The sequence below is a fragment of the Mchenga conophoros genome, linkage group LG4, assembly GCF_057382185.1.
Source record: "Mchenga conophoros isolate Kocher_MC1m ecotype Shallow Benthic linkage group LG4, M_conophoros_male_GT1.1, whole genome shotgun sequence".
Classification (NCBI taxonomy): Eukaryota; Metazoa; Chordata; class Actinopteri; order Cichliformes; family Cichlidae; genus Mchenga; species Mchenga conophoros.
This window is the reverse complement of record NC_140529.1, coordinates 23,644,352-23,657,927: the sequence shown is the minus strand read 5'-3', so window position 1 is coordinate 23,657,927 and position 13,576 is coordinate 23,644,352. Positions and strand designations below refer to the sequence as shown.

Sequence of the window (13,576 nt, the reverse complement as noted above, 5' to 3'; positions counted from 1 at the left end):
CAAAGAACGGGTAAACACGACTAAAAATCTGTTTAGCATTTGGTTCCAATTTTAGGTGCTTGACAGTTCTTTTTTTCACAGCCACTAACACATTTCGCTAATCCAGCACAGATTGTTTTGCTGTAGCAAAGTTGGCAGCGCAGAGATCAACAGGAAGTGAGCCATCGTAGAAATAAAGGAATGTGTGCATGTGCCAGAAGAGCTAAGAACATTGCAGGGCAGCTGAGATCGGATCTGGAATGATGGGGTTTGAAGGTTTTTAATAAGGTACAGCAGCTAATGTTTCAGCACAGAGTATGACTTCATCAGAGGGAGAAGAGGAGGCTTTTGGCAATGTGGATGTTCAGAGTGCCTGCACCCAGCTAATAAGTGTCTCTCATAGCATGAACAGGTTTTACGTGTGTCTAGCCAATACCTTATTCCGAAAGAATGTATTATTATACATCCTGGGTTTGTGAGACATGTCTATCCACTGCTCTTTTTATGCTTGAATAATCACTCATGAAAGTTGTACGTTTCTTTTATCTTATCCACCAAAGTTTTGCTGCTTTTAGCGAAACCTGAGGGTAATTTTTTCCTCACTTTTCTGATATTGTACCCGTTCATACCTCAGCAATGTCCTGCTTCTGAATTGTTACACGTCACAACTGCTGATGTGAAGCAGACTTTGGTGTTGTTTCGGCTTGTTGTGACCCCTCTATCACAACAAGGCACAAGAGTGTGTTTCCGGTTCAGTCTCTGCAGACAGTGGCGTGATGTACCTCAATAGTTAGAATAACTTTCAAGACCGTAGTGTTTTTTTGTTTGATTGTTTTTTTTAAGGCATAGGCAGCCTGTATTCCAAGGCTGAAGAGGAAAGATGCCCACAAGCAGAGGAAAAAGTGCACCTGGAAGACAGTGACCTGGGAAAACTGCCACATTAGCTCCTCTCGCAACTCGTTGATCAAATGCCAATTTTTGCTGATTTATTTCCCCAAAGAACTTCTGTTGACACCCTCTACAAACAAAAATCTGAGTTTTACAGAAAACAAAGTGCTGTGCTGAAGGAAAGACGTACAGATGGTTATCTGAAAATCAGTTGCTGTACACCATTCTTTACTTGACATATTTTACCTTAACCAACAAAAGCAGGTGCAGGTTTTGCACCTGCACATGTTACTGTATATGAATGTTGGTCCTAAGTGAGGCTAAGCAGGCTGAGAACCCTGAAAATAAGCTGACTGTGGTTCGTTGTCATTTGTTTACTGCAGCTCTAATTACATAGATGCTCAGCTAATGTAATGAAACTGACATTATATCTTGTAATAACATTAGCTAGCTACTTGTCAACCATCCTAGCATTTCAGTCTGCGCGCTGTTTTAATAAAAGGATTTATTTTTAAGTATAAAAGGTCATTATTTCATGATTGCTCACCTTACTCAATTCAGTTGAATTCTGCTGATACTGGTACCAACTACTAAATTTCTAGTGTCTTGACCTCCCTATTTAGCACTCGAGCTAACTCATCTGGAGGTCTAATGGCCCAGGAGTCATTCCTCCTGCGCCATCTTTGAAGTCCACTGCCTGGTGCGCGTGCATTGTTGGTGCATTGTAATGTAAATTCTCCGTGGACTTGCAGGCATGCAGACATTGACCCAGACCCTCAAAATGACAAAATGTACACTACCAAGCAAACTTATGGATAAATATGGTAAATGTGGGGCGATTGTGGCTCAAGAGTTGGGAGTTCGCCTTGTAATTGGAAGGTTGCCGGTTCGAGCCCCGGCTTGGACAGTCTCAGTCGTTGTGTCCTTGGGCAAGACACTTCACCCGTTGCCTACTGGTGGTGGTCAGAGGGCCCGGTGGCGCCAGTGTCCGGCAGCCTCGCCTCTGTCAGTGCGCCCCAGGGTGGCTGTGGCTACATGTAGCTTGCCATCACCAGTGTGTGAATGTGTGCGTGAATGGGTGGATGACTGGATATGTAAAGCGCTTTGGGGTCCTTAGGGACTAGTAAAGCGCTATATAAATACAGGCCATTTACCATAAATATGACCAAGAATGTAGGTTACAGTTAGTTATGTGGAAGTATAAGTGGTTATGAGGCCATGTTGGCATTTGTAAGTCATGTGAACAATGTCTTTTTTTCCATTGTCAGCGTCCGGCAACTTTATAGTATCTTGTCGAAAATGTTTGTATGTGCGTATTAGCATCGTTTCTTAGCGCAGCTTGTCACAATTATACCTTCGTGGAAGCGACTGGCTACATGATATATTGACTCCTGCCTCATATAATGCTCTTGGTCAAGAAAACGACATAGTTTGCATGCAACTATCAGGATTAATGTACATTATACATGTGTTAGAGATGCTGTGGACAGAGTCTGCGCATTGTTTTTTATTTGCCATTAAACCTAAAGGTATCCAGTCTCCACACACCAATAATATTGCCCTGGTTTATCTGCCAAGATGTGTCTTTGTAATCCGATCCCTCTCATGCTAAAACAGCTTTTCTGCCCAGACTTCACACAGATGTTGCTTGCCTTACACTAGCAGGGCCCTCGCAGGCTCCCCCACTCTAAAATGGCAGATCATCAGCTCGCTGTGTGGTTCAATTCTCCTTGAAGACAGGAGCAGAATATTGAAGACTACAGCTCTTTGTATAAATACATAATGATACAGTGGGCATGGCGAACTGTACAAGTTTTAGAGATGTATCCTTGTGCAACACGGGAGCTCGGTGTAATAAAAAATAAATCATGTCTCTAGTTGTTTTCAGTATTGATGCAGACATAAAAATGCAGAGGAGCTGAACTTAAGTTCTGTAGGCTGAGCCTTTTTCCTGTGTGCTGTTTTTGTTGAGGCACATTACATCAGCAGCCACCAATCCATCCCATAGTTCTAACAACCTCACTAAGATCTGTAGCCAGTTCTAATCTCCTTCTGCCTTTCCTTTTTTTTTTCCTTCTATTTTTTCTCCCTCATTTCTGTGAAGCGGTTTCCTTTTTTCCCTCTCGCAGCAAAGCGTTTCTGAATTCAAATCGCTCCTTGGTGAACTCACTGAGTGCCAACTCAGTGGATGTGGAGGCGCAAACTTTGTGAGTGGCGTCATTTTTGATGTACACCCTTGTTCCTGACAAGGTTTTTGTCACTCGGGAACAAGGGTGTATATCAAAAATGTCTTTCCAGCAGCTACCCCCACTCCTCTTCCCTCTTCCACCTCCAACCCCCCAACCTGTCCCACGCAAGCCTGTGCACACACACATACACCCCAACTTCATTAGCATACATCAAGCCTCCCCAACAATGTGACAAACTTCATTTGAACGTTGAAAGTGTTGAGGGCTTGTTCCTTTCTGCTGGCAGCTGTCAAAAACCATGCCATGTGACGGTACCAAACGCAAGGGAAAGTCAAAACCACAATCTAAAGACTATATATAGATGAAATGTTGTCATTTTAAGATGACTGGGAGGGGAAAACGACTGCCGCTCCTCACAGTCTTCAAAACTAGAGAATCACGCTTCATCAAGAACAAACAAAATCATCTCTCAAAGAGCTTCTGAGATGAAACCAGATTTCTCTTTAGAAAGTCAGCGTCCCTTTTCATTGCTCAGGGAAAATAGTGGCGCACTTTTTTTCTCTCTGTGATTCCCTTCCTCCCTTTTCTTTCCTATTCACTTGCATCTACAGTCCGTCAGTGACCAAAGAACCTCATGGAAGGTTTGATCAGCAGTATTGTTCAAAGGCATCAAACATCTGTCCTAATAAGTGAGGAGCCTTTTTTCTCAGATGCCATCACGTCTCCTTCCACCTGTCAGAAAAATAAACATGCCTTTGCTGCAAAAATCATGTTGAAAGAAAAGTAAAATGTGTTTGCGTGAAGAAAAGGAGAGATGCAAGCAGAGGGACCTCGGATAGGGCAGGAAAATGCAAAGTCGAAGAAACGGCGTCTCTTAGGAAACGAGTCAGACATCTGCGGAGAGTTAGATGCTTCTGTCTTGAATTTTAACTCCATTGTGAGACATGGTGGAGTCAGAAATTTGAATTGATATTATACCTATTCTTGTCTGCTTTATGCTGTAACTGCTGTCTGTTAGATGTGTTGTTATGAACAAAAAAAAAAAAAAAAAAGAGTCCTGCTTCCACCCACACATGTTGCATAGTAAACTGTGGCTAAGCTTTAGATCAGGGAAGGCAAATGTTGTGGTCTGCTACACTGTAGAAAGAGCAGAAATACACCCTCAGGTTAAAGGAGCCCTATATATATGCTTTTCCCTATGTACTCCTATGTACTCTCTTACAGTGGTGGATGCTTAAATTAAACATGGCCAAAGTTTGAAATAATGAGGTATGCACAAGCGAGCCAAAAGCTCAGGCTTCAGGCTGCTCTAAATTGTACACAAGTTTCTACTCTTGGATCTCTGTAATGTTAGTATAGACATCAGGCGCACAGCAGCCCTGCCTCTCCCACCACCACCACTGCCATCACCTGCTATTCAAACGTTCTCTTTACGAGGGGCAGCCAATCAGAAATTTGATTTAAAGCTATGCAATTAACTTGCAATCTTATTGCCTATGAAATGGCAGCTTTGAAGATGGAGACCAGGTCTGCAATTATTCTCAGTCAGCTGCTGTCTTCAGAGCGACTTTAGTGCATCAAGACGGCAATAAAATCGAGTCCGTTAGATGGAGTCGCTCTGCTACCAGTTTGCAATCAAATGAGATCAAGTTGGCAATTACTTGTAATCTGTTTGTATAAGACAAACTTGTCATCTACAGGAATTTAGCGTCCATCCAGAATCTCTTGGATCTGAAACATAAATTCAACAATTCCTCCACAGATAGTGACATAGTTACGATTTAACTGCAGCACAACATAAGCACTTGGCAAACTTTGATTTTTATATAAGATCCAATACAATCAGCTGCCAGCCAGCTATGGTGAGTCTGTTATTGCAAAGAAAAGCGTCATAGACAATGGGCACTCATCGGTGCAGCATGTTAGCAATCTGCTTGTGTTTATAAATTAGATGGCAGTTATTTGCAAAGCCTTCACCAACCTGTCTAAGAGCGATTGTAGTGAGTCTGAGTCACATCACTATTGTTTGGAGGTCGGTTACCTCCTACCAGGCAACCTGTCCAATCGCTTTGCAATGAAAAAGTTGGTTGTGCAACACCCTCAACCTCTGGGGGACCAGTTAGTCGCCGCAACTACTTGCAGCCAAAAAAAAGATCAGTGCAATCAGCAGGAAAACACCACTTTTCCTAATCACATGCAGGCTGCTTTTCTATTTTTAATCTTGTGTGTGACTGAGCTATAAAACATCTTGTTTCAGAGGATGAACTGAAGGGCTGCACAAAGGGCTCGGTGAAAGATAAACGTATTATTTTAACTGTGACTCATCCAAAGCTGCTCTAGGACAATCCAAGAATGACAAATATGCAGCTGGAAATTTGTATAACAGGTATAATTCATCTGGATTTGAGGTGTATTTTTGTGTTTGTGTGTTCATGGAATATGTATGTGCTGTGCTGTTCCCATCATATTATTTTATGATGGGAACAGCAACAGAAAATTCAAGTAATATTTTCTCTTGCAGCCACTCTTTCAGCGCCATAACCATGAAGTCGTTGGTGCGAATGTAAGCTGTATGACCTTACCGTGTCATATAATACATGAACTTTTCTAGTTTGTCGCCCTTACGACCGTATGTACATCATCCAGCCGCCGTGAATGCGTTATTGCTGCCTTGCCGAATGTATGGGACAGAAAACGAAGACAGCATTGCCGCAACGGAGCTTGTAATTTAGGCAAAGCGGATTTCTCGTTGCTGCGGTGACGGCACCATACATGAATCAAGAATGCAACACTGAGGAACTTGGCTTTTGAAGAATCTAAGACTTATATTCAGAGTGGTTGGTAAGGGATGTGTTTATTCAACCATTGTTTATTGCTTCGGTCTGAGGTAGTGAAGTGTGTTTTGTCTTGGCTTGCCGTTTTGTTATGACTACAGGAGCTGCTATAGATAGAGACAGACATTTTGAAAATCTGCACTCCTCTTCGCTTGAGCCCTTTTTTTTTTTTTTTTAAATCCTGAACATTCAAATTAAAGCTTCCAAGTTTTGTTTTGTTGGGTTTTTTAGCCCTTGTTTTTTAAAGGCCTCTCTTTCAAATTATCCTTGACTTCATTTTCACACAGCGCGGACAAAAAAAAAAAGACATATTTTTGTAAACTGATGGATTCTCAGCCTGACGTTATTGGTCCAACACTTTCAAATGAATAGGGCAGACGGAGCCTGAAAAATTGGCAAAGTTGTGGCAGACTAATCTACAGCACACTGTGCCGAGACAAAGTGAGCTGCTTCATGTTGGGATCATTTATACTGAGGGTTGCTTTGAAGTGCTTCCCAATCCCTTTCATTGTGCCCAGGAAGATTAATTAGCCAAAGCCAGAACAATCAGTTAAATCCACAACAGGAAGATTATTTTAGGGAAACCAATCTTTTTTTTTTTTTCCCCCTCCCCATCCACCCACCGCCCCCACCACCTCATTCACGCTCTCTTCACTTGAAAGACTGATGAGAGGTGGGGATTGTGGGCATATTCTTAACGCTAGTGGACTTTGGCTCTGTAAAACACATTATGGTCATTTAAAATGCTCAGACTCTCTCCCCTGGTTACACCTTGAAATATGTTGGGGAGGAAGGGGGACAACTGTTGCTTTTCACGGGTCGAATTAATCCCCCGAGCTCTGTTAAACTATTCATCAAGCTCTGAATTAATTGATTCGGCGACTCTTCAAAAAATGCTGTAAATGTTTTTACAATACTGTTAAAGTGTGTATCTGCGTTTGTTTGTGTGTGTGCGTGCGTGCATGCGTGTGTGTCCATACATGTGTGTTTCTGGGTAAAAAGTGGGGGTTGCGCTAACCAAACCCTTTTCAACTTCTATAATCAAACTCTGGTTTAGTGGAGTGTAATTTAGCCCCAGACAGACTTCCTCCAGTCCTCCCCAGTGGAGATAGCTAGCTAGCTATTGAGCCGCTGCTGCTGCGTTTGATGTGTCCTGCCCTCCACCATGGCCCTGTCCTTTTCCAAACCCAGCTGTCTTGAGCCCATAAGTGCTTTGTGTCAGATCTCGCTGTAGTCACTATCATCCAGTAGGGGGTGTTGCGCAGAGCGAGTAATGTCAGTCTGCGGACCCCCTGTGGAGATGTGAAGGAGCTGTGAAGAGCGAGGGAATACTCTGAGCCATGAATAAAGAGGGGATACCCACAGTGTGTGTGTGTGTGCGCCTCATCTAAGGGAGTTGTTGGTTTGGCCTGAAAATGCATACATGTGAGTGTGTCTGTGGAAAGAAAGAAATACTTATTCAGCAACAATACCACAATTGTTATCCAGTTGAGACACACCGTTTAAGAGCGTCTCTGGGGCATCAGAGACAACAAGAGAGTGCATGATTACTATATATTACTTAATAAGTATTATTTGATTAATGTGGTGCCTTACTTTCTTGCTGACTATGCATCTTTCCTACCTCTGTCTTCTCAGGTAACCATGGTGCATAAGGAGTATGAGGAGAAGATCAAAGGTCTGATGCCGGTGGAGCTCAGGCAGGAGCTGGAGGACACAATCAGCTCACTGAAAGCTCAGGTGAGGTTTGATCTGATAGAGGCAAAGCCAGAGCAAGAAAGATGTGTTCAGTCTGTTGAACATCTCATTGAGAATCCATTCATTTTCTTCCATTAACAGCATTATAACTTATAAAGTCTTGAGCTGGGAAGTAGGTACAGCGATTTGTTAAGACATCTGCAAAAAATTTAATGGATATACAGTCTTTAGCTCTTTACCTCAGCTTTCAGTATGTGTCCATGTCTGTTTACTCTGGAGGAGGTTGTAAAACTTGGTGAAATGAGTTTGATAGTGTCCGATGAGTCAGTGAAGCTCACTTCAGCCTGATGACACTCATACTGAGCGATACTGAGGTCAGTAGTTAAGGATAGCTGCTGTTAGCTGGCATTAGTGAAAAACTTTGAAGTGGCTCTGACACTGTGGCAGGAAAAAAAAACGTCGTACAATGAGGGGATGTAATGAGAAATGGGTACCATCCTTCATATATAACTCTATAGTTTTATATCTGAAGCGGTAGACACAAATTAAAATTTTCACTTGGCTGGTCTTTAGCCACATACATGAAACACCATTAGGCAAAGCGGCGATGTTCGTGTCGGCCACTGTATTCAAGCTGGCGGGGCGCCATGGTGGCTCCCGTGAGCCAACAGCTGTTCCTTTGCATTTTTATGGATTATTTTTAAGTTTATGAGAGTGCATCGGTTTGTTGGAAGATGTAATTACTAGGGGTGCAACGATACACAAAATTCACGGTTCGGTTCGATACTTTGGTGTCACGGTTCGATATTTTTTCGATACAAAAAAAATGTTCATGCCTTTTTAATTTGTCATTTATTAAAATTATAAATATATATTTTAACTCAAAAGTACAGTTTTTAAATTTAACCCTAACCCTTGTGCGTGTTTTTTATTTTGACAGCGAATGCGCACCTGCGGACCACTTATGTGCAGCCCTGGTTATTTAGCTCGTCATATTGCAGCCACAGAAATTCTTTTGTCCATGAAACCATAAAGCTGCACTTTCTTTTTGCCTTATAGTCTGATTTGTCATAACTTCTCCGTTTTGTGGTAAGCTTTTCTTTGGCTGTCACTTCTTCACCCTGACCTGTCTTATTTGGCTCAGCAGAACTAAAATATATATCTGTCTGTGAAGGTTCTCAGTCATCCAGGTCATCGTAGTCAAATATAAATCCTGCTGCTTTTACACACGGACTCACATAAGCTCAGCGATTCTCTGCGCGATCAACCTCTCACATGTTTAAGCTGCGGGAGATTTCACTTGTCATGTTTGCATAGTAAGCTAACGATTAATAAGACGATGTCAGAGGAATTGGTGCACAAATTATCATCACTCACAGATCAGTGCTGTCGCTCTCTATACACAGTTCGCACGATTGCAAAGTGAAAGCAAAAAAACAAGCGCAAATTCAAACGCGATTTCAATATGTCACATATTGACAGTGGCTCACCGATGCCAATGACATAATTACCCAGCTACATCTCTGAAAGAATGCAAAAGCATTGACATATATTTTTCCTTCTTACAATAGCCCGACGGGCAGGGCAGAGATCGATTTTGGTAACCCGACTGAAAAAATCGCTAGCCCCAGGACGTCAGGCTAGCGATATTGCAAGCCCTGTATCTGATTGAGGAATCATGCATCTTTGGAAAAGAGAGTTTATTACAGAGAAATGTCTCTTTCCAAAATAAAAGCTATACTATCCGCTTCTTCTGGGCTATATTCTCAGCAGCATAAGGAGAATCATGTGCTAACAGCTGTCTAAATGACTCGGCTAAAGTTAGTAGCATGCTTGTTGTTTTTGTCTTTGCACTAGGATGATGTCGGCGTAAATGTGGAGTCATATTCGTTGTGTTCCCACTAGTGCTTTCAGGTTAATCTCGTTGAAATGACCTTAACACCACAACATGGCAAATCTCCGTTAACGAGCTACCGCCGATCGCCCCGTGTGTGGGGCTAGACGGCCAACACGTTAACGAGCTAACTGCGCTAACACACTAGTTCCCACCCATGTAATTGAGCATTGCATGGCACATCCAACATACTGTTTTACTTTAGTCCATGACTCGCTTACCTTCAGGGTCATACGTCACATGAAAACCAAAATAATTCCAAACGCCAGAGCTGAATGAGGGTGGGGGAGGTGCCCTGCGCTCTTCCTTCTGACTATGCTGTCTGTGTTGAGCGCTCAGTGGATCTGCGCTCGACAGTGCAGCCTAGGCGGAGTAGTCGAACGCAGATTCACTGAGCGCTCAACACAGACAGCATCGTCAGAAGGAAAGTTGATAAAATAAATTACAAATGTTGTATTGTTCGATACATACGCGTACCGAACCGAAAGCACTGTATCGAACGGTTCAATATCGATACGAATATCGTTGCACCCCTAGTAATTACATACTAATCTATATATGTTTACGAGTACAATATTCTTTATTTCTATTAAAGAAACTGAAAACATGACTGTATCTGTTAGTAGTTTTTAGGAATAGATCTCCAGGCTTATTCAAGGGTATTCAAAGCTCTTCTTTGGATGTTGGCTGTCTTTCATATTCTTTGTCAAGATGATCCCCCACTGCTTCAATAATGTCGAGGTTTGGGCTCTGAGGATGGCAATCCATGACTGAGAGCGATGTTTCATTGTGTGTTTTTGGATTGGCATTGTATTTGAGATTATTGTCATCCTGAAAAATGATTTTTTTCTGCCACTCAGACACTTTCCAGATGGTACTGCTGGGTGGATTTAGTTTGCTGGGTGTAGATATACAGACAATGGATGTAAGCTGCAAACATGCCAGATTTGATCATATCTGCTGATTTACATCCTTAACCCCCAGGCAGGTCCCATGAAACTATACAGTATGGAAGTGATCGTATGCAGATCCACAACAAACCACACATAACAAAGACACATACAAACAATATACCATCCTCAGGTAGAAGTGATCACAGATCAGGTTGGACATAAGCCATTGCCTGAGATCTGGAGAGCATTCTCTTTATTTTAACTACTAAACTATTGCAGTGTTTACTTCCTTTTGTTGTTATTGCAGGATTTTGTGTGTTTTCACTTTCTTCTGTTATAAATCAATCAAAACTGAGGTAAAGCCCTCTGTATGAAACTAGATGTAGACTTATTTGTTTGAGTGAGACCTCTCTTCCGTGCAGTTTCGGCGTAGCACTCGATCATGGCCTCGGCATTCACTTCGGACCCTGCTGATCCTCTCTGCAAATGTTAATCTCTCATTGTCTTCCCCTCAGATCAAACAGTCAGCCTTTGCATAACCGCACTCGTACGTTTCTCCTCCGAGCCGTGTCCTTTGTCTCAGCATTTACATTGTAAATAATTTCGTTGGAATAATAATAATAACAGCGTGCAGTGCAGGTCTCTATAAAACGCTCTCATCATTAACCCCTGCCTTGTTCAAATAGCGCTTCCAAGATCCCGTTTCATTGGACAGACCGCAGCTCTGCGATCAGAAATGTTTATAAAATGCGATTCATGACCAGAGCGGCCTCTCCTCTCATTGACAGTGTCTTGGGTTTTGCACATTAAAGTGCATTATTTTATTACATAGTTTGAGAAAGAAAAAAAAAAAGGTGCAGAGAGTTTCCGTGTCTCTGGAGGCATCCAACCACATTTGGGTATGGTTTTGCATATACTTTCCCAGTGCGAAGTGCCAAATGAAATGCTAGAACTTGAACTGAGGTCTCCCCCACAGAAAGGAATGTACCCTCGGCTCCAGTACGGTAGTCCCAGAACAATGCGGATTCTTTTGGAGCTGTGATTATTCTGCCAGGCTCTAGATGCCGTGTAAATGTAGATGGAGTTTATTTTCACTTCAGCGAAGCACACTTCATAAATAAACCGGCACTTTGTAGCCAAACAAAAGAACGGTGCTGCCTCCTAACCTCGGCTAACCTGGGCCTGTAATCTTCCCAGCGTGCCTTAACCCCGCTGCCCTAATCTCCTGACCCCCGGCCCCCGCTGTCGTGACCCCAGGAGTCAACAACCGAGGTTTTCTTCTAAAAAAGCACAACCGACCTAAATCAATCAAACCCTTCTCCACTTCCAATTCCTGTGTCCTGATGAACCAGTTCTTGCTTCCTTCATACTGAATATATTTGAACTCTTTACCCCTTGAAAGCCAACTAGGAGTAGCTTTTGATGCTCTTTTCTAACCTGAGTGGTTTCGGTCATGTTTCAGGCCTGATTATGGATATGATTGGATTTGCAATTAGAAGTTAGTGAAGGTGGTCTCTGCCTTTGCAGTTACGCTTGTAAAAACATAGAAAACTCTTCTAATGGTCACCAAACCACGTCTTTGTTTCGTTTTCGAAACTCGTCATAATGGTGGAAAGAGTTGAAGATTACCCCGTGCCGTTCTCTGTTTCAGGTTAACTTCCTTCAGATGAGAGCCTCTTTGCTACAGGAAGACCTGGATGCCTGTCGCAGCAGCAGGTGAGCATGTCGATCTGAAGTAGGCCAGAGCAGTAAAACTTTATGAGAAATGAGTAAAATGACAGAAAAGGTTCTGGTAATTCGTTCCCAAACTATTCTGTAATCATAATATATGAAGTTTTTGTGTTTACTGTGGACCGTTAAAAAAAAAAGACTACAAGTTAGTGGAAAACCAGGATTTTTTTTGTCATTTCATTGTTTCTCTTTACTTACAATTACCTTGGTGTAATATGAATGACCATAAATCAACAGAAAATGGTGTAAAATGTATGAAAATACAGTTAAAAGGTCCAAATCCGTGCATTGAGTCACATATTTTGAAGCTGTCCAGTGGGCCAGATTAGAGTCTTTGGCGGACCGATTCTAGCCCCATGGCCTTACGTTTGACATCCCCGGTTTTGAACCTACAGAAATGCATGTGTGTAGTACACATCATAATCAGTCTGCTGCCTTGCTTTAAAGGTGCAGATACGAGCTTTGTCTTTGACTAAGACAGCTTCCAGTCTGAAGGGCTTTAATTGCTTTCCCTGCATCCATCACACTGTAAGAGCCATTTATGTTTTTGCAACTATATACATGTGCAGCGATGACAGCGCCCTGTCAGACAATGCCGCAGCTCACGTCTGTGTGCGCAATGCTCCCAGGACTGTCACTCACGGCAGATCACAGGAAAACTGTTATTTCCCTGCACTCTGCCCTCATTCCTAAAAGTGACTGTGAGTCAGTAAGGAGTGAGTAAATCAGAGCCGGTTTGCATTTGTGTTGAAATTACGACGAGTGTCTCTCTGCACAGGTAACAGCACGGTAACGTCAGGCTGATCTTCCGCCCGGACATGAAGGACGGCGTCGCCGATCAGGTGTGAGCACTGTTGGCTGTTACGAGTATTTCACACACCTGCCACGTCATCTTTTACTTTGAAAGACTGTTTTTTTTTTCTCCATTGGTTTAACATCTGAAATATTTATTCATTGTCAGATTTTAGTTTTGTCTTGTTCAAAAAAAAAAATTCTCGTGTTTTTACCTTTTTGTATTGTTGTTTTTCATATCATTATTAACTTGATGTTATTGATGTTTTTTTTTAAATATATCAACTGCTTTTAATAAAACACTTTGCTTCAGTTTTCTATTGTCCTCCTATTATTTTTTCCTTATTCCGAGCATGTTTTTCATCTTCTTCAAATACCTCATAATTAATCCCTTATTTAGGGGGAGCTGTGCCATTGCCTTTGTTTTTCAATGACCACAAAATGCATGTTAACCAAGATTAGCTGTGTAAGTACAGTCCCAGACCTTGAAATCCCATCTCCCCATCACTGTTTAGCATTGCCTTTCTGCTTAAGACCCCATTTGAACTGTAAAGAGTAGTTGGGGGGGTTTGTGGTTGTTTCAGATAAAGACCGCCGCAAGTCGACTGTTTGAATCTCAGGCCAAAGGCTACAGTCCTCGGCCCCAGTGTTTCTGCCTCAGCGCACCACTTTGTGTTT

General features: G+C 42.3%; 1 protein-coding gene across 6 annotated transcripts in view; it reads left to right on the top strand.

Moving 5' to 3' along the window:
- Positions 1–13,213, top strand: part of cep112 (centrosomal protein 112) — a 128,861-nt gene extending 115,648 nt beyond the window's left edge. For 4 of the 6 annotated variants that reach the window (XM_085271130.1, XM_085271134.1, XM_085271132.1 and 1 more), the window contains 3 exons: positions 7,529–7,630; positions 12,027–12,091; positions 12,885–13,213. In XM_085271130.1, coding sequence (XP_085127256.1) covers positions 7,529–7,630; positions 12,027–12,091; positions 12,885–12,888 — 171 coding nt within the window. In that variant the 3' untranslated portion in view covers positions 12,889–13,213. Of the gene's footprint in view, positions 1–7,528; positions 7,631–12,026; positions 12,096–12,884 lie in introns of those variants that run through there. The other 2 variants (XM_085271133.1, XM_085271131.1) reach the window with 1 other exon arrangement.
- Positions 13,214–13,576: the final 363 nt, after the last annotated feature.